Source organism: Rhinoraja longicauda, chromosome 1 (assembly GCF_053455715.1).
Source record: "Rhinoraja longicauda isolate Sanriku21f chromosome 1, sRhiLon1.1, whole genome shotgun sequence".
NCBI lineage: Eukaryota > Metazoa > Chordata > Chondrichthyes > Rajiformes > Arhynchobatidae > Rhinoraja > Rhinoraja longicauda.
In genome coordinates, this window is record NC_135953.1 from 119,422,912 (window position 1) to 119,444,248 (window position 21,337).

General features: G+C 41.8%; 1 protein-coding gene across 3 annotated transcripts in view; it reads left to right on the forward strand.

Annotated features, from left to right (window-relative positions):
• The first annotated feature begins 552 nt into the window (after positions 1–552).
• LOC144600427 (NEDD4 family-interacting protein 1-like) overlaps positions 553–21,337 on the forward strand; it is a 62,189-nt gene continuing 41,404 nt past the window's right edge. For 2 of the 3 annotated variants that reach the window (XR_013548138.1, XM_078412021.1), the window contains exons 1-4: positions 553–648; positions 891–978; positions 3,476–3,600; positions 5,525–5,591. Coding sequence is in view for 2 of the 3 variants with exons in the window: in XM_078412021.1 (XP_078268147.1) it covers positions 610–648; positions 891–978; positions 3,476–3,600; positions 5,525–5,591 (319 nt within the window). In the remaining variant the exon portion in view is untranslated. The remainder of the gene's footprint in view (positions 649–890; positions 979–3,475; positions 3,601–5,524; positions 5,592–21,337) is intronic. The other variant, XM_078412033.1, reaches the window with a different exon arrangement.

Here is a 21,337-nt window from a genome sequence, read left to right on the forward strand (position 1 = left end):
TTTATCACAAATTATTGGTTGAATTTAAATTGCAAAACCACTGGGGTGGGATTTGAACCTAGGTCGCCACATTGTTTTATCCAGTAAGTTAACTGTGTCACAACACTCGGTAACATTTAAGAATATATTTAAAGAAAGAAACTATTTGATGTATATTTTTCTTTCGTTCCCATTAATATAATTTGCTATTAAATTCTGACATAAGACAAGGATAATTAAATTGAGCAAATGTATCAAACACAATGCCAAGATGTGCTTTGAGATCAAATATCAATGCAACATGTTAGAAAGCATCAACATTCCAGACATGAAATGAATCCAACTCTCATGGACGTGCTTATGTACTTAAAATAGCTCCCGTCTCTTGGTGACTATATATTGCAAGTAGCGGATAGATGTCTCTTTTTGCGTCTGTTAATAACAAGGATTTTTTCCCCATGATTCTAAACTGAATGCCACAGGATTTGCACGATAAGTTTGGGAAAGGGTCTATTTTTATTGGCTTCTCTGTTTTCCACCCCTTGTTGTAAGGTAACTTAGTTTATCCCAATATGGCTGTCCTCCAGCGAGTAAAAAAGATGTGAAACTTGACAAGGTGACTTCTAAGTGATGGATTTTAATGGCAAGCCAATTATCTTCTGCGAATATGTGAGTGTTTTTTGTTACAAGCTAGATTACAGTCCAGCTGTAGGTAACTGCTGCCTAATAATAGAACACAAATGCCACAACAATTCTAAATTACAGTGTAAATAGATGTAGGAGGGAGACCATTGGTTTGTAGCTTTTCACTGTGCAGCAAATTAACTTACTGTAGCAGATTGTGAGTGTAAAGGAACATATGCAATGGAATTAGCTTGTACGATAATTTGCCTGTCTTTTGGTGAAAATAGGAAGATGATTTCACCTTTGGAGATGCTTATGATGAAGGCAATCAGCTGGTCCTAGGAAATGATGGGATTTTTCTTCTGACCTTTTTCAGTAAGTTAATTTCAAATTGATTTCCTATAGAAGCTAACTAGCAAAGCCATTTTCAAAAGGATGTAATTTAAAAGGAAATGGTGTCAACGTGACTATTAAAACATGCTAGAAACCCACCTCGGGCTGTGAGTTTATATATAGCACATTTACAGAAGCCCAGCAGTCGCTTGAATTATGGATTTGGACAATTGCTAGGAATTTAAATATTAATGTGCTTTTGCTATATCCAAAATGACTTACTCACCTAAAGCTTTGCATTTACTGAATAACATCTTGTACAGCATGAAACACTGATAGATGTGTTACCTTTCAAAATCTCTTTTTATTTTTGTGTTCCTACTAAAGTTCTCATACAGACATTTCATGTGGTTTGTATATGCTCTGGATAGAATGTTACAAATGGACAACTTATCAAAAGTGGCAGTGAACTTGAGTAATATCTGAAGGAGTATCACTTTCTGAATCTTCTTTGAATCTTCATGATCAGCATGAAACGTCCAAGTTCCACAGCTAAGCACATCATGGCTGATCTATCTTTCCCGCTCAAACCCATTCTCCTGCCTTTTCCCCATAACCCCTGACACCCTTACCAATCAAGAATCTGTCAATCTCCACCTTAAAAATACCCAATGACTTGGCCTCCACAGCCGTCGGTGACAATGAATGCCACAGATTTACCACACTTTGACAAAATAAATTCCTCCTCAGCTCCTTTGGGTTTCTAAAGAGGTTTGTTCTGTCAGCCCTGTGCTGCCTAAATCACAAGCATGTTAGATTATCAGGGCCTTACTGAATGTCTGTAGATGGCTGCATGTGAAATCCTGAAAACTTCTCCAGCAGATGCCTGAAAGGATACAGAGACAGTCATTGAGGTCAACCACTCAACCACTTTCTCTTTGCATATGCCCACCATCTTCTGTGTGAAAAAGTTGCTCGTCAGGTTCCTATTAAATCTTCCCCCTCTCACTTTAAACACATGCCCTCTCGTTCTTAATTCTCCTACTCTGGTAAAAAAATTAATAATTAAAAATGTTAAAATAAAATTAAGAACACTAAACATTAATTTTATCTTCTCGTTTACCTCCTTGGCTGACAATCCCCATTGAAATCAGTGGAACCTCAAATCCAGCAGATTTCAACCTGAAATTTCAAAAGCTTCAACAGTAGCATTCAAGCAATAGCCAGCAAGATTCAGCCTGCTTACTCTGTTTTTCTCTGCTAATCTTTTTTTCTGGCTTTCTACATTGCACTGGACAAGCTAATACTCCAGTCCAGTACCTAGGGAGTGTGATACTGTCAGGGATGTCATCATTCAGTTGATAATTTAAACCCCATGTACTTCCTCATGTAGACTTAAGTAATCCTAGGAAACTATTTCAAAGAAGAGCAGTGTTGTGCCTGATGTTTAGACAATAAGAGATTGCCTTGAAATTCACATCTGCAGTGTTGTTTTCGTTCAGCATTACTTGTAGGAAAATCAGACTGAATGATCAGATGGAACAAAGCCACTCCAAAAAAATTGTCTGGGCAAAATCCATTGCAAAAAAACTTGAACCAATGACAAAGTTTCCACACCAAGTGTATCGGAGGACATATTTCATCTTGCAACAAACCTTCAGAGTGCTGAGCGGGAAATTAGGTCACATTATTCTGAGGACAGTCTGGGCCCTCTTAGAGTAACCATGTTTTAAAACCATTACACTTCATGAGTAAGTCCCAGCTTGGAGTTGGGATCTTAGTTCAAGTGAGATTGGGCTGCTTAATGGTACTGACCTCAAATGCTAACTATTTACCTAATTCCTGATTGCAGCCGACCCTGGTCCCAACCTCCTAATTATCCCTGTTTTGTTAATGCCACAAATTCCAGTCCCATTATCCTATTCTATCTCCCAAAGTACTGTTGACCATTAGAGCATTACCCTATGGGCCCTCAAACCAAGGCCTATCCTTGAACATAAATTAAACTTTCTTTTGAATGCCTCTTCTAGTTCCAATGAATTACACAGTCAATATCTAGTCAATAACACATGCTGTACATAGATGCCTTCCAGACTTACATCAGTAACCAGAATTCTAATGGTTATTGGTATGTCCTTAAAGGAACTCTATGAATTTGACTTTTTTTCTTCAAAGGAAATTTTAGTGTTAACATTATACAAGTGAGATTGGTCAGAAATCTAAGCTTTTAGCAAAGTACAAAGTGCTAGAGGAATTAAGTGGGTCAGGTCGCACTTGCGGAGAAAATGGACAGGTGACACTTTGTTGACCATTCCCTCCACAGATGCTGCCTGACCCACTGAGTTCCTCCAGCACTCTGTTTTGCTCAAGATTTGAACAAATGCAGTACTTTTTGTAAACTATAACCTCTGTTTTATTGCTCAAAGTACAAATTCTATGTCCTAACATGAACATTAATGCAAGAAAGTGCAACAAGCAATGATTGTCCTTCAGTTAACTCTTCAAATATAATTTATATTTTCAATTTGTTTGGTTTTAGTTGCATTCGTATTTAACTGGATTGGATTCTTTTTATCCTTCTGCTCAACCAATACCATTGCAGGACGATATGGTGCCATTTCTGGGTTTGGATTGTCCCTCATGAAGTGGATTGTCATTGTTAGGGTAAGTATTCAATATCTGGGACATAAATCATCTAAAAAATGTTTACCCCTGTTGTTCTTGAGAATGTGGAGTTGTATGGAGGACATTGAGAGTATTCATATGTTAATGCCAAAACCCAAAAGTGGTGTCAGAGCACAAACCATGCAGGTTTGCCCATTGGGAAAATCATGGATTTTAGCTGGGATTTGTGTTTTGCTTTGGGAAATCTGTTTTGCAGCCAGAAAACTTGAAAATACTGGATTGCAAAATGTTTGTGTGCAAGGTGCTTTTAACTGAATATGCCTAAAGTCCAAGAGCATTGCGATCCTTCTCTGCGCATGCAACGGGTTATGGAACGGTGTCACCAATTGCAAAGGATTTTTTTTATTATAGAGTGTTCAATAGTTGACTGGTTGGGTGGGACAAGGTTGAGAGGGGCTGATAATCAGATATTGTTGATGGTTAACATCACCAATGAACATGAAACAATACAATGCAGGAACAGGTCCTTTGGCCCATCATTTGTGCGCTGGCCGTAATGCCATTGCGAACTATGCCATCTGCCTGCACAAGGTCCATATGTTTCAGTCCATGCCCATCCATTAGGGGGAGCAGCGGTAGAATTGCTGCCATACAGCGCCAGATGTTTGATCATATTGGGTTTGATCCTGACTATGGGTGTTGTTTGTACTTTCTCCCTGTGACTGCGTGGGTTTTCCCCGGGTGCTCCAATTTCCTCCCACACTCCAAAGATGTCCAGATCAACTTAAATTGAAAGATAAAGATTTGACTTTGGTAAAGATTGTAAATTGTCCCTGGTGTGTAGGATAGTGTTAGTATATGGGGTGATCGCTAGTCGGCATGAACTCAGTGGGCTGTAGGGCCTGGTTACATGCTGTATCTCTAAACTAAACTAAACTAAATTTCATGTGTCTGGTTAAATGTCTCTTAAATATCATCATTGTCTCTGCTTCCATCTGCAATGTGTTTCAGGCAGCAACCGTTCTCTGTGTTAAATATTTACCTCGCATGGCACCTTTAACCTTCCCCTCACCTTAAATCTATGCCCTCTGGTACTTCACCGTTTCACCTTGGGGGAAAAAGACTACCTTTTCTATGCCCCTCATTAATCTCATATGCTTTTATCAGGTTGCCCTTGTACCTCTGACACTCCAACAGAATCAATCCAAATTTATCCGACCTCTCCTAATGCACTCCAAAGTTAATAAATTGATATCCTAGAGAGTGATAAATGGATTTCATTTAATGATCACCTCAAATAATCAGGTGTTCTTCAGAAGTATTCTGAGACGTGACCTCCCTGGCTGGAGGGTCTTAAACTGAGGGGTATAGTTGTGGGGGAAAAAATGACGTTTAGAATTGGCATTAAAAGATTTTCTTTTTCACTTAGCAGACTACGAGTCTTTGCATTTCTTTAGTGTTCAGTCATATTCAGTCACTGAATGAATACAGGGAAGAAATTGTAGATATGCCAGATATTAATGCAATCAATGGAACAGAGAACGGAATGGGAGAGTGGAGTAATGATTTTCCCAAAAGTCAATGTGGACTCTGTTGTTAAAATTTCTTGTTTAGTTTAGTTTAAAGAAACAGCATGGAAACAGGCTCTTTGGCCCACCGAGTACGCACCGACCACATTAACACTACCCTACACGTACAAGGGACAATTTGCACATATACCAATCCAATTAACCTACAAATCTGTACGTCTTTGGAGTGTGGGAGAAAAACAAAGATCTCGGAGAAAACCCACTCGGTCACGTATAAACTCCGTACTGATAGCGCTGCAAGCGATGTAAAGTAGCAACTCTGCCGCTGCGCCACCATGCCACCCATTTTTTTTATGAAAGAGACTTGTGTGTTAAAAGTCTAAAGTCTACTACAGAATTGTCTTGTAATTCCATACAACCATTTGTATTTTCAGTTCTCTGATTATTTTTTCGGTTATTTTGAGGGGAAACTATGGCTCTGGTGGATTTTTCTGGCTGTTGGTAAGTTATCTTTTAATTTGACTTGATCTTGTTTATCGATTTTTTGCTGAAACTCAGTTTGAAAAGAGGAATTTAGTTGCATGTTGGACATATGCATTGATATTCGTGGAAGTGGAAGTGATAGCATTTCTCATTTCTTAAAATTATTTCCAATAATGTTAGCAGTCAAATACAAAAATAGTTTCATACATTTTTCTGCTACTTTGATAGAAATGTTAATCAATTAAATTACATTGAATAATGTGTGATTAAAATGCAGAGATTAAACATCATACCTCTGTTTTTCTTTACTAATTTATTGAGAGTAATTTCTAGACAATAACTGCTTCTCTCCCCAGATTATTTTGTGTTGCGTAACCAAGTTGGCAAGTTTCAGTTGGCACCGTTTATTTTGTTCCTATTAAAGGCTCTTAAGCATCAAAATGAGAAGGAGGTCTGCATGTCCATTTCTTCACTTAGGGCTTTACCTTCTAATTAATTTGTAGGTGCAGCCATGTTTACCATGCGTTTAGTGCATATTTTGCAGATGTCAAAGGAGGGGCAGTAGCCTTGATATATTTCCATTTTTTGTGATTGAATTGCTGTCAGACAAGGTGATAGAGTAACATCTTCCCCGTTTCTGCTGTCATTTTTGCTCAGCATCATCATTTTGGGAACCCCTTTCTTGTGACTTCTTATTCACAAATAGTGTAATACATTGTAAGCCTGTAGCATGAAGAGCTGGTACTACATGAAAATTTAGAAGATATTCACAGTCACCCTGAGAGTACTTAGGATGTCTTGTTGAAACCTTTGGATTTGAAAGGCATTTAGAAACATACAGTAGAAACAAAGAAAATAGGTGGAGGAGTAGGCCATTCGGTCCTTTGAGCAGCACCTGCCATTCAGTATGATCATGGCTGGTCATCCAAAATCAGTACCCCATTCCTGCTTTCACCCCATATCCCTTGATTCCGTTAGCCCTAAGAGCTATATCTATCTCTCTCTTGTAAAAATCCAGTGAATTGGCCTCTACTGCCTTCTCTGGCAGAGAATTCTGTGGCAGAGATTTGCACTGAAAAGTGTCCCCAGAACAATCTAAGATGATGTAAAATTAGAGGGAAATACTGTATTGTGGCGGTCTCTGGGGATTAGGCCTGGGTCAAACCTCTCGGCACTAGATGGACAGGTCGGGGAGGATGGCCCTAAGCCACCGGGTTTTTGGAAGGGGCGGAGAACATCCCTTAGACTGCCTCATGGCTTGCAGATGAGCAGATGTAAATAAACAGCTTTCCTGAATCCAACCGGCGTCTAGCCTCATTTCACACCGGACACCGCTACATTGGTGACTCAACGTTCCATTATTGATTATAATGGATGCCAATGCAGACCCTTTCACACCCGACACCATTACAGTATCCTGGTACCACAGGACCTGATGGGATTTATCCCAGGTTATTGAAAGTGGCAAGAGAGGAGATGTTGAATGCCTTGATGAAGATCTTTGCATCTTCTCTAGCTACAGGTGAGGTCCTGGAGGACTGGAGAGCAGCTAAAGTTGTTCCTTCATTTTAGATTTCAAGATACAAGATTTCAAGATCAATTTATTGTCACATGTACCAATTAAGGTACAGCGAAATTTGAGTTACCATAAAGCCATACTAAGTAAAAAGCAACAAGACACACAGCCACATAAAATAAAATTTTTTAACATAAACATCCACCATGGCGGATTCCACATTCCTCACTGTGACAGAAGGTGATAAAGTTCAATCATCTTCCTCTTTATTCACCGCGGTCGGGGCTGTTGAATCATTCGCAGTCGTTGCTGCCGACTGTCCGAAGCCCTCGCGTCGGGATGATCGAAACTCCGGCGTCAGGACGGATTGAAACACTCTCCGCAGCATGGAGTTCCCGAGTCGGCCTCTTCTTACCAGAGACCGGGGTCTTCACGATGTTAAAGTCCACAGGCTCCGCGTTTGGAACTATCCACAGTCGATCCTCGGCAAAGGATCGCAAGCTCCACGATGTTACAGTCCACGCCGCGCCCGCGGCCTGAAGCGCCTGGGCCGGTCTCCAGGAAAGGCCGCTCCATTCCACGATGTTAGGCCGCAGTGGGGACGGAGAGGTAAGAGATTGAAAAAAAGTCTCCCCCAATTCCCCCCCTCCCCACCCCCCACATAAAACAAACCAAGAAAGACTAAAACATGCTTTAACACATACTTAAAATAACAAAAACAGTAGAAAGGACAGACAGAGACAGCCAGTGCCGGTGGCGCCACCCGGTGGACAAGAAGGGAAGTAGAGAAGTTCACGGAATAGTGGCCGGTGAACCTCACGTCAGTAGTAGAGAAGCAAATGGAGAGGATTCTTCGGCATAGGATCTACTCTTGTTTGGAACAGAATGGATTAAATAGCAAAAGTCAGCATAGCTTGTACAGCGGGTTATATCTTATTAACTTGATTTCATTTTTTGGGAATGACAAAAGTGATCGATGAGGGTAGAATGGTGGATGTTGTCTACATGGATTGTCATGAGGCATTTGATAAAGTTCCCCATGGTAGTCTGCAGGATTAACTGTAACTTGTTTGTATGGATTCAGAACTGACTTACTGATTGAAGACAGAGGGTTATGATGGAAGGACAATATTCAGACTGAAGGCCTATGACCAGTGGAGTTCTGCAGGGATCTATGCAAGAACCTCTACTGTTCGTGATATATGTATAAATGACACAGACATAAACATAATGTGTAGGAAGGAACTGCAGATGCTGGTTTAAACCGAAGAAAGACACAAAAGACAAACAGTAACTTGGTGCCGCTGAGTTACTCCAGCATTTTGTGAATAAATACCTCAGATGGTTGGTTAAAATATGTAAGAAAATAACTGCAGATGCTGGTACAAATCGAAGGTATTTATTCACAAAATGCTGCAGTAACTCAGCAGGTCAGGCAGCATCTCAGGAGAGAAGTAATCGGCTGAGTTACTCCAGCATTTTGTGAATAAATACCTCAGATGGTTGGTTAGTAAATTTGCAGATGGCACCAAAATTGCTGTGGTTGCGGACAGTGAGGGAGACTGTCAAGGTGTATACTGCGGCATATAGATCAACTAGAGAAATGGACGGAGAAATGGCAGATGGAGGTTAATCTGAGTAAGTGTGAGGTGTTGCGCTTTGAGAGGTCAAACATAAGGGAAAAATGTACAAGTAATGGCATGACCTTTAACATGATTGATGCACAGAAGGATCTTGGGATCCAAGTCCATAACTCCCTGAAAATGGCAACATAAGTAGATAGAATGGTAAAGAAGACATATGGTATGCTTGCATTCATACGTCAGGACATTGAGTATAAGAGTCAGGAAGTCATGATTCAGCTTTATAAGACTTTGGTTAGGCCGCAGTTGGAGTATTGCCTGCAGTTCTCATCGCGCCATTATAGGAAGGATGTGAATTGTTTGCTTGATGGTGCGGGGAGACCTAATGGAAGTATATAAAATAGGGTAGATAGGATGGAAAATCAAATACTAAGGTGAAATCCCTGTACGCACTTGCAAACACAGCAGAGCACGCCACAGGATGTTTCTGTTCTCGATCCCCTGGCACCATTCGTGTCGCGGTCCAAGGCAGGGGCTCTCTCCCCGAAATGGTGCCCGACACCATCCTTTCCGGCATTTCTTATCAGAGCAGACTGAGCCACTGCTCCGTCCCCGAGCCATTCATAAGCCCCCCCTTGTCTGCAATGTTTCTGCACTACTAGCGGCGGGGGGCACGGGTGGTCTACCCAACTATTGCTGTTGTGTTTTGTTCAGCAACCCTACGCTTTCCCATAGATTGGCCTGAGAAAGGCTACGCTCCCAGGCAATGTGAGTCCCCATGCATAGACAGGTGCAGAAAATATCTCCTACTGTCTGGAAAACAGCATGTTTGAATCTTGTTTTCAAGGGGCTATGGAATGTGGGGCTGCTAATTTAGCTGATAACTGCATTGCACATTTTAGCTGAAATTGTGTGTTTAACCCTTACGCTATAGAGGGGGTCAGTTTAAAGGAGATGTGCGGGCAGGTTTTTTTACACAGAGGGTGGCGGGTGCCTGGAATGCACTGCCGGGTGTGGTGGTTGAGGCAGGTATGATAATTGCACGGAATGGAGGGATAGGGATTATGTGCAGGTAGACAAGAAATGGTCTTGGCATCATGTTTGGCACAGACATTGTGGGCCAAAGGGCCTGTTGTTGTGCTGCACTGTTCTATGTTCCTTGCTGAGTTCGAGTGGGATGACTGATAAGATTGTGGCAGGTTTGGTCACCTGTTACATTCACAGCTGTGCTTGCATCAACCCATATGAGCAGTGTTGCTAACAGCCAATGCATACTCTGAAAATGTTGTTGACTTCTGTCATGTCTATTTAGCTTGCTTTGATAAATTCAAACTTGCACACTTTTTAATTTTTGTGCCACCATTTGAAACTGCAGTGGTTTTTGTTGTATATTACCTGTGATTCCAAACATTGATTATTTTTATGGCAAAGCAGTAGGATAAACCCCACTGCTTTGCCATAATGATAAGGCGGCATAGTGGCGCAGCGGTAAGGTTGCTGCCTTACAGTTCCAGAGACCTGGGTTTGATCCTGACTACAGGTGCTGTCTATATGGAGTTTGTACGTTCTCCCTATTGGTTTCTCCGGGTGCTCCAGTTTCCACCCACACTCCAAAGACGTACAGGTTTGTAGGTTAATTGGCTTTGGCAAAATTGTAAATGGTCCCTCGTGTGTAGGATAGTATGACTGCTGGTTGTCACAGACTCGGTGGTCTGAAGGGCCTATTTACGTGCTGTAACTCTGAAGTCTAAATTAAAGAACAAAGTCTTGCTTGAATAGGATAATATTTGTTGTGTGTTCCTCATTGGTTCGGCAAATGCAGTGTAGGTATACCGGATGTATTTATTTGAACATGCATTTTGATATTTTTTAACTTGCACCAATTTGGATTAGTTAGATTGTGTGTAGTAGATTATTGACTCCTTAACAGCTGCAAGGCTAAGTGGCAGTCTTTCTCAATTACCAGCATAAGTGTAAGACATCCTGCACAGGGAATCAAAAATCAACAGCATGAGTTCATTTTGGCTGGTACTCATGCATTCAAAATTCAAACCAACACCAGATGCTCTCCTCCCTTTTTTCCTTGCGGTCCACATGTACTGCAACTGTTTAGCCCAAGTAACTAATTAATTACAATGATTCACTATTGAATACCAGGTAAATACTGCTGCTTTCATTTACTGGCACAACCAAGCAACTGGTAATATTCAAAACTATACATTGCGTTCTTAAAAAGGAAACACATTACTTTAGCATATTAATAATCTGACAACACTATTGTTTCCAATCCATTTCTATTTAACTCATTCTTCGTCTTTGATGAGGGTTATGTTTTCAAGAGAGTTGCCCCCAATATGGATTTTATTGTGTGACTTTAAGTGGTTCAAAGAATGTCCTTGCTTTCTTTGTATAAATGTAGTGTCAAATGGTTGAAGCTCTCCTTTCCTTTACCACTCATCCTGCATTTCCATCCATCAGGTTAGATGTCATTTTGTAGGTGTTTATACTCACAACCTTTCTTCTTTGGAAATGAGCTTGTGATACTATTCAACAATCCTTTCAATGTTGCCGTTCATTGTATGGGATGCAGGCATTCCTGGATAAGCCAGAATAGTTGCCCATTTCTGTATTCCCCTGAGAAGATAGTGGCAAGCCACTTCCTTGAACTTCTACAGTCCATCCAAGGTGCTTACCTGGTGTTCTTGTGCAGGAAGATGCAGGATTTAGATCCGAGTGCATCTTGGAGTTTAGTGATGTCCTTGTTGTCCCCATCAAATCAATCCTGATGCCAGCCTTTCTTTGGCTTTGATCTTTCAGCTGGATTGGTAGTGAGCAGTGGTGGGCATGATTTAACATGTCATCCGGTAACTATTGAAACTGCATTCCTATAATTTTAGTGCAGCTCGCTGAGCTTCAGTGAATGTACTGAATGGGAATTAAATATCAGTCAAACAATGCTCTTACCAACCTGTATTCTCTCTAGCACTCTGCACCATTCATGACTCCAATAATGCTGATGTTTTGTTGGTGAAGGAACACCTAGTTTATTATATCATGATGTGTTCAACAATATAATTTTCCGCTTGTCTTTTTGTCTAATGATGGTATTCACAGTGAAAATAATTGGCCACTGTTTATTGCACATAGTTTGTAGATGAGTAGCAGAATAGGAGGGGGGGGGGGGGGAGTTGAAATGAGGGGAGGATAAAATAGGATTTATTTAGTGCTTGTTAGACAATGTGGACTCAGTTGGCCCATGGGGCAATTTCTGTGACGTAGGACTCTCTTAATCCATGATTGTCAGCTAATTTGTGCATTCGTGTTTGTTCATTGTTCCAGAGTTAGCCACCATGCTATGATTGGGCATTATTTTATGGCAATAAACCTAAAAGATGGTGTAAGTTTAATAACAAGTTGACATGGGTCAACAGGCAGGTGAACAATTTGTATTTTCCAATTGATTGCTTTATCTGTTTGTCTGGTTAAGAACAAACAAGACTATTGCCACTTGAGGGCACTGTGGTCATATTCAGAAACCAGTTGATTAATTTGGCTGTTGATATTTACATATTGAGGGCCAACACACAAAGTCAACATTTAGCATACATAATTAAATTATATTAATCATAATTTACAATCATAGCCACAGTTATGTTTCACATACTACTGTCAGTTTAACATATACTGTAATAGAATGGCCATTGCTAATCCTCGTCAAAGTATTTTAAAAATAAAGTCAATGTACAGGTACAAAGTTACAGAAATGTTGTGAAGTACAAATTATGTGCAAGTATGTAACAATGTTAAAATTTAGATTGAATCATTCTAGGTTGTTTCCAGTGATGATAATGTTAGTAGGTTTTCAATAAAGTTTTGACCTTGCACTTCATACCTGTGTTGCCGTGGGCGTGTGCTGTGGAGCCGCTCATTTGCTTTGTAATTCAATCTCAGGTGGCTATCAGTCTTCCACTGGGGATTTCTGGATGCTTCATTATTAAATGTTTTGCCATAAACTTCCTTGAGGGATTGCATTTTCCATCAATTAATTGAAATAAAAAATTGTTCTTTGGTCTTTATTTAATGGAACTGTAATTGCAATAGGTTTTTCTGCAATTTGGTTAATCTTTCCCGCGACTAAGTTAAAAAATATTTCATATAATTTGAATAAAGACTAGCAGATACATGCTCATAGCTGAATGATAGAAATGCTGAACGAGTCACGCTTTTGGAAGGAGCTGAGCAGTGTAGGGAAACATTATTCCATGATCTGAAATGCAATGTTTGAAAGGATAGTGAAAGCAATTTCTTTGATAAATGGGAAATAATGTTTTTGATTGATTAATTGAGAGTTACAGCAGGGAACAGACCCTTCGGCCCATCAAGTCCATACCAAGCATCGACCACCTGTTTACACTAGTTCTATGTTATCCAACTTTTGCAACTACTCACACAAACCAACCTCCCTTCCATTGACTTAATTTGTACCTCACGCTGCCTCGGCAAGGCCAGCAGCATAATCAAGGACGAGTCACACCCTGGCCACTCCCTCTTCTCCCCTCTCCCATCGGGCAAAAGGTATAGAAGTGTGAAAACGCACACCTCCAGATTCAGGGACAGTTTCTACCCAGCTGTTATCAGGCAACTGAATCATCCTGCCACAACCAGAGAGCAGTGCTGAACTACTATCTACCTGATTGGTGACCCTCTGATTCTCTTTGATTGGACTTTGCTGGCTTTACATTGCACTAAACGTTATTCCCTTATCATGTATCTATACACTGTAAATGGCTCGATTGTAATCACGTATTGTCTTTCTGCTGACTGGTTAGCACACAACAAAAGCTTTTCACTGTACCGCGGTACACATGAAAATAAGCTAAACTAAACTAAACTAGTCCCTACACACTAGGTGTAATTTACAGAATTTATTTATCTACAAACCCGTATGTCAAACCAATGTGAGGATAACAGAGCACCCAAAGTTAGCCCACGTGATGCGTAGGAAGGAACTGCAGATGCTGGTTTAAACCGAAGATAGACACTTAATGCTGGAGTAACTCGGTGGGACAGGCAGCACCCATTCCTTCTCTCCAAAGATCCTGCCTGTCCCGCTGAGTTAACTCACGTGGTCACGGGGAGAATGTGCAAACTCCGCAGAGACAACACTCGAGGTCAGGATCAAACCCAGGTTTCTGGCACCGTGTGGCAGCAGCTCTACTGTGTGGATACATCAGAATATTATTTCAAAGAAATATACAGTCACAATGGGGGAACTGGACTTTTCCAGTGTGCACTCTTCTTTGGGAATTATAATGTTATGAATTTGAGTCCTACTTTAGCCTTACTTTACTTACATATTCTAATTTGCCACACCTGAGTACGTAGTAAGGAAATGTTGCTTTTTTGGAAGTGACTTCTTTTGGATGGTTCAACAGTGCTTCATGTCACATGTGAAAAAGCAGAGCAAAATTGTTTTCCAGTCCTCTCTCTAGTTCTTGTGAGCATTGCCTGATCCAGGCAAGCCCCAGGCTGCTGCGGGCCTCCAGTCGTCTCATTCCTTGGATGTGTGGATTGACCTGTGAACCCATATCCCTCTCCTTCCTGCGGGCGGGATGTGACCGTAACCAGACTGTTCGAGGGGTGGAATGTTATACCAGAATTTTGCCCGAACAGTCTGTGACCCATAGCTCTGTGGCCATTGCCCTATGTTTAAAGCTCCAAAGCGCTGTGTCCGGTAGTGCTGTATTTAAAGCTCATAGCACTGTAGCCAGAGCACTATATTTATAGCCCATAGTGCTGTAGCCGACAGCGCTTTGTTTAAAACTCTGCGCACTAAACCAGTAGCGCTCTGTTCAACCTTTACGAGCTAAATCTGTGGTCTATAGCACTGTGTGTATTGCTTTACATAGAAACATAGAAAATAGGTGCAAGAGGAGGCCATTTGGCCCTTCGAGCCAGCACCGCCATTCATTGCAATCATGGCTGATCATCCACAATCAGTAACCTGTGCCTGCTTTCTCCCCATATCCCTTGATTCCACTAGCACCGAGAGCTCTATCTAACTTTCTTTTAAATTCATCCAGTGAATTGGCCTCCACTGCCCTCTGTGGCAGAGAATTCCACAAATTCACAGCTCTCTGGGTGAAAAGGTTTCTTCTCACCTCAGCTTCAAATGGCCTCCCCTTTATTCTTAGACTGTGGCCCCTGGTTCTGAATTCCCCCAACGTTGGGAACATTTTCCTGCATCTAGTTTGTCCAGTCCTTTTGTAATTTTATATGTCTCTAAGATCCCCTCTCATTCTTCTAAACTCCTGGGAATACAAGCCCAGATTTTCCAATCTTTCCTCATATGACAGTCCCGCCATCCCAGGGATTAACCTCTTGAACCTTGTGATTTCTGCCAGTATGAAGGCAGGCACCAGTAAGCCATAAAGTAGTTCTTTACGAGAGGGCTTCACTGATGGGCTGAGTCATGATCAGTGCCGCGGAAAGAGACAGAGAGAGCTGCACTGCCTCAATAACAAGGACGTCCTTCCTCAAATTAGGAGACCAAAACTGCACACAATACTCCAGATGTGGTCTCACCAGGGCCCTATACAACTGCAGAAGGACCTCTTTGCTCCTTTACTCAAATCCTCTCGTTATGAAGGTCAACATGCCATTAGCTTTCTTCACTGCCTGCTGTACCTGCACACTTACATTCAGTGACTGGTGTACAAGGACACCCAGGTCTCGTTGCACTTCCCCTTTACCTAATCTGACACCATTGAGATAATACTCTGCCTCCTTGTTTTTGCCGCCAAAGTGGATAATCATACATTTATCTACATTATATTGCATCTGCCATGCATCTGCCCACTCACTCAACCTGTCCAAGTCACCATGCAACCTCCTAACATCCTCTTCGCAGTTCACACTGCCAACTAGCTTTGTGTCATCTGCAAACTTCTAGTGTTACTTCTAATTCCATCATCCAAATCATTAATATATATTGTAAATAGTTGCGGCCCCAGCACCGAACCTTGCGGCACTCCACTCTCCATTGCCTGCCATTCTGAAAAGGACCCGTCTATTCCTACTCTTTGCTTCCTGTCTGCCAACCAATTCTCTATCCATGTCAATACCCTACCCCAAATACCATGCACTCTAATTTTGCTCACCATGTTGGACCTTATCAAAGGCTTTCTGAAAGTCTAGATACACTATGTCCACTGGCTCTCCTTCATCCATTTTACTTGTTATATCCTCAAAAAATTCCAGAAGGTTGAGCTTTTTTCTGTTCTCCTAGTCAGATCCTTTAACCTGTTCCATTATAACACCAGGAGTATGAATGGTGTAAGCAGGCAAAAGATGTAGAAGTAAATCTGAAGAAGGGTCTTGACCCGAAACGTCACCCATTCCTTCTCTCCAGAGATGCTGCCTGTCCCGTTGAGTTACTCCAGCGTTTTGTGTCTATTTTCGGTTAGAAGTAAATCTCTATTTTACTCAGAAGGTTTGGTTTAGGCCTTGGTATTGTGAAGTGGAGAGAAAGAAAGCATGGCATTGCATCTTCTGGGCTGGAAGGAGCAAGGGAATGATGGAGGAGTGGGTCAGGAGTTTGGGAGGAAATAGTTTGCTCAAACTGGCAGCAGAGAGTGCATGCTTTGTTTGATTGTGAAAGTGTATTGGTGGTTGCAGAAATGCTGCCCAATGATCTCTGAACTATGAGATGGAAGCTGAAGGCAAGTTATGGTCTAACATTATGGCTCTACCAGAGAGGAGGCTCAAGGACAAGAATATGGGAAATGGTGTGGACTAGTTTAGATTGTCACTTTGTAAAAGAGCATGGGAAGTATCCTTTTCTTAAGATGTATCAGCACAGGCAGCATAACTGGCCCTTTAATGGGATCTTGTTGCCACACATGACTGGACAGATAAAAGTAATTCACAGCTGTAAAATACTTTAAATAGTCTTGATAATGTGATTGCCCGTATGTAAGTTTCAGGAAGACTAGTTAATGATGTAGTGAATTAAACAACTTATAAAGATCTCCAAAGACGTACATCTCCAAAGACGTACAGGTATGTAGGTAAATTAGCTTGGTAAATGTGAAAATTGATCCTAGTGGGTGTAAGATAGTGTTAATGTGCAGGGATCGCTGGTCGGCGTGTAACCGGTGGGCCAAAAGGGCCTGTTTCAGCGCTATCGCTAATCTAATCTAAACATCTGAAGAAGGGTCTTGACCCGAAACATCACCCATTCCCTATCTCCAGAGGTGCTGTCTGGCCCATTGAGTTACTCCAGCATTTTGTGTCTACCTTAAATTAAACATTGGATTGTTTCGTTAGATCCTGCATGCATAATGTGACTACATCTTCAGGAAAGTGGGTATATTTTACAACGTAGAATCAGAGGCAGAGAGAATGCAAAGTATAATTAGAGTATTTCAGATGTTGGGACCCTTGTTGCTGAATCCCTGTCTGGTTGTGACAGAACAGTTAACTTGCACATTAACATATAAATTTCCACATCTAATTGCTCATCTGGAGATGACAAAGCCAGCTATCAAATCACCTTATTTGTAGAAAGAGATGATAATCACAAAATCTGGACCAACATTTAATTTATTTAATGAATGGGCTCCTGTATCCCAGTGAGCGATTGCCCATCTATTTATACTGAAGATTACCATGTCACTAGCAAAGTCACCGCAGTAACACATAATTCACGCCTGTGTGGAAAGACTGGAAATTCACCCGTTGTCTGCTGGTATAGCCCGGGGTTGAGATTTACCAGGAACCACTTCTGAAGTTAGCAGTTCTGAAATTCTGGCTTTATTCCTTATCGCTTGGAGACATACATAAAAATACTGTATAAGATTACCATTCAAGAAATGCTGGCTATTCAAGAGAGCTTTTTTTCTCTGCTCTGCAAAGCCACAAAACTTGAAATGAACTAAGGTGATTAGCCTGCAGCATAAAAGATTATTAATCTTTTATGTCATAACACATATTGTCTCATTGCCTCATGGTGGCTATGCTATTTTATGCATGATTACACAGTCGTACTGCCCATTTGTGCTCATGTACTATTTCATGATGTTTTCTTTTGTAAGGTTACTTTGCAATTTTCTTTCTGTCCCGCAGTGCTATGTTTGCACCTAATTTACATTGACACTCATGGGTATTTTGGGGATAGGATGATTTATTTCATGAACAAACAGCTACTTGTGTTTCTTGATGTTATTCTCTTAAGTTTAAATGTAAACCTGGTGCCTTTTAAATGTAAACCTGATTGCGGATGATCAACCATGATCATATTGAATGGTGGTGCTGGCTCGAAGGGCCGAATGGCCTACTACGGCACCTATTGTCTATTGTCTTTCTGAAAATCAAAGCACCAAGAGCCAGGTTTATACCTGATGTTAGAACCATAGAATGATAGAACGTATATCACAGAAATGAGCCCTCTTGGCCCCATTGGTCCACGCCTACTGTGATACCTATCCTTGGCCCATTGGTCCACGCCTACTGTGATACCTATCCTTGGATCTCGCTATTTCTTTCCTGACCAAATTCTTGTCCAAATGCCTTTTAAACTTTATAATTATGTCTGCCTCCTGTACCTCCTCTGGCAGTTAGAACCAAATATTCAACACCTTCCCTATGGAAAACATATCCCTCAAATCCCCCCAGGGCGTGGCACGGTGGACAGCGGTAGAGTTGCTGCCTTACAGCACTAGAGACCCGGTTTCGAACCTGACTATGGGTGCTATCTTATCCGGGTTTGTACGTTCTCCCTGTGACCGAGTGGGTTTTCTCCGGGTGCTCCAGTTTCCTCTCACACTCCAAAGACGTACAGGTTTGAGGGCTTTGGTAAAATTGTCCCTCATGTGTATACGATAGTGTTAGTGTGCAGGGATCACTGGTCGTTGCGGACTCGGTGGGCCCAAGGGCCTGTTTCCGCGTTGTATCTCTAAACTAAACTAAATCTCCTTTACATTTTATCCTCTCACATTAAGTCTGTGTCCTCCAGTTTGAGATTCCCCTGCTCTGGGGAAAATTAAATATTGACTATCAATTCTATCTATGACCCACACAACTAATAAGGTCACATCTCAGCCTCCAATACTCCAGTGAGAATAAGCTCAGCATGTCCAATCTCATTATAATTACAACCCTCCATTCTGGGCAATGTCCTGGTGAATTGCTACCACATACTTTACGTAGAGTGGTGACCAGAAATGAATTCAGATCCAGATTACCTCATGTTCATGTGCATCATCACAGTGTAATTAATTTCCATGTTCACATGAAGCTTACACAATATATACAGTAATGATAAATGGTACATTAAATGCAACAAGTGCAAAAACAGCAGGATGGGGTAAGATTGTAGCGCAAAATCATGGTCAAAAGAATATTAATGCAAAATAATATTAAATTAAAGTGTGACACAATGGCATAGCTGGTAGTGTTGTTGCCTCAAGGCGCCAGAGACCTGTGTTCAATCCTGACCTCGGGTGCTGTCTCTGTGGAGTTTGCACGTTCTTCCTGTGTCTGCTTGGATTTTCTCTAAGTGCTCCGGTTTCCGCCAACATCCCAAAGTGGTGTTTTAGGTTAATTGGCCTCTATAAATTGCCTCCAGTATGTAGAGAGTGGATGAGAAAGTGGGATTACATGAAATTTCCAATGTTCAATAGATTCAGGATCAGTTCCTGTGGATTGGAGGATAGCTAATGTTATCCCAATTTTCAAGAAAGGAGCGAGAGAGAAAACGGGGAATTACAGACCAGTTAGCCTGACTTCGGTGGTGGGAAAGATGCTGGAGTCAATTATTAAAGAGGTAATAACGGTGCATTTGGATAGCAGTAAAAGGATAAGTCCAAGTCAGCATGGATTTATGACAGGGAAATCATGCTTGACTAATCTTCTGGAATTTTTTGAGGGTATGACAAGTAAAATGGATGAAGGGGAGCCAGTGGATGTAGTGTATCTAGACTTTCAGAAAGCCTTTGATAAGGTCCCACAGGGGAGATTGGTGAGTAAAATTAGAGCACATGGTATTGGGGTAGGGTGTTGACATGGATAGAAAATTGGTTGGCAGACAGGAAGCAAAGAGTAGGAGTAAACGGGTCCTTTTCAGAATGGCAGGCAGTGGCGAGTGGAGTGCCGCAAGGCTCGGTGTTGGGGCCTCAACTGTTTACCAAATATATATTAATGATTTGGAAGAGGGAATTAGAAGCAACACTAGCAAATTTGCGGATGACACAAAGGTGGGTGGCAGTGTAAACTGTGAAGAGGATATTACGAGGTTGCAGGGTGACCTGGACAGGTTGAGTGAGTGGGCAGATGCGTGGCAGATGCAGTATAATATAGATAAATGTGAGGTTATCCACTTTGGTGGCAAAAACAAGGAGGCAGAGTATTATCTCAATGGTGTCAGATTAGGCAAAGGGGAAGTGCTATGAGACCTGGGTGTCCTTGTACACCAGTCACTGAAAGTTAGCGTGCAGGTGCAGCAGGCAGTGAAGACAGCTAATGGCATGTTGGCCTTCATAACGAGAGGATTTGAGTAAAGAGGTTCTTCTGCAGTTGTATAGGCCCCTGGTGAGACCACATCTGGAGTATTGTGTACAGTTTTGGTCTCCTAATTTGAGGAAGGACATCCTTGTAATTGAGGCAGTGCAGCGTAGGTTCACGAGATTGATTCCTGGGATGGCGGGACTATTATATGAGGAAAGATTGAAAAGACTAGGCTTGTATTCACTGGAGTTTAGGAGGATGAGAGGGGATCTTATAGAAACAAAATTATAAAAGGACTGGATAAGCTAAAAGCAGGAAAAATGTTCCCAATGTTGGGGGAGTCCAGAACCAGGGGCCACAGTCATAGAATAAAGGGGAGGCCATTTAAAACTGAGGTGAGAAGGAACTTTTTCACCCAAAGAGTTGTGAATTTGTGGAATTCTCTGCCACAGAGGGCAGTGGAAGCCAAATCACTGGATGGATTCAAGACAGAGTTAGTTAGAGCTCTAGGGGCTAGTGGAATTAAGGGATATGGGGAGAAGGCAGGCACGGGTTATTGATTGTGGACGATCAGCCATGATCACAATGAATGGCGGTGCTGGCTCGAAGGGCCGAATGGCCTTCTCCTGCACCTATTTTCTATGTTTCTAGTGTGAATGGGTGATCGATGGCTGGCATGGACTCGGTGGATCGAAGAATAAACTGCAGATGCTGGTTTAAACCATGGGGTGGCACCAGCAATGGCTGCCTCACCAACAGTCTGTCTGTCCCTTCCTTCTTTGTTGTTTTAATAGTATGTGTTAAATGTATGTTTTTAGTGTTCTTTAGCTTGTTTTGGGGGGGGGGGGGGGGGGGCGGGGGGTGTTGGGGGAAACGTTTTAAATCTCGTACCTCAACGGAGATGCGATTTTTTTTCCCTATCGTATCTCCGTTTTCACTGCGGCCTAATATCGTGGAGTTGCCGGCCTTTTGAAGACCGACTTCGGAAGCTTCAACCGCGGGAGCCTGCAGGACTTAAATATCGTGGAGCTCGCAGTCTCTGGTTAGACACCGACTTCAGGAGCTCCAAGTCGCAGGAGCTTTGACCGCCCCGACGGAGGAGCTTCGACCGCCGGCTGCAGGAGCTTCGATCACCCCGACGGATGGTTCGACTGCCCCAA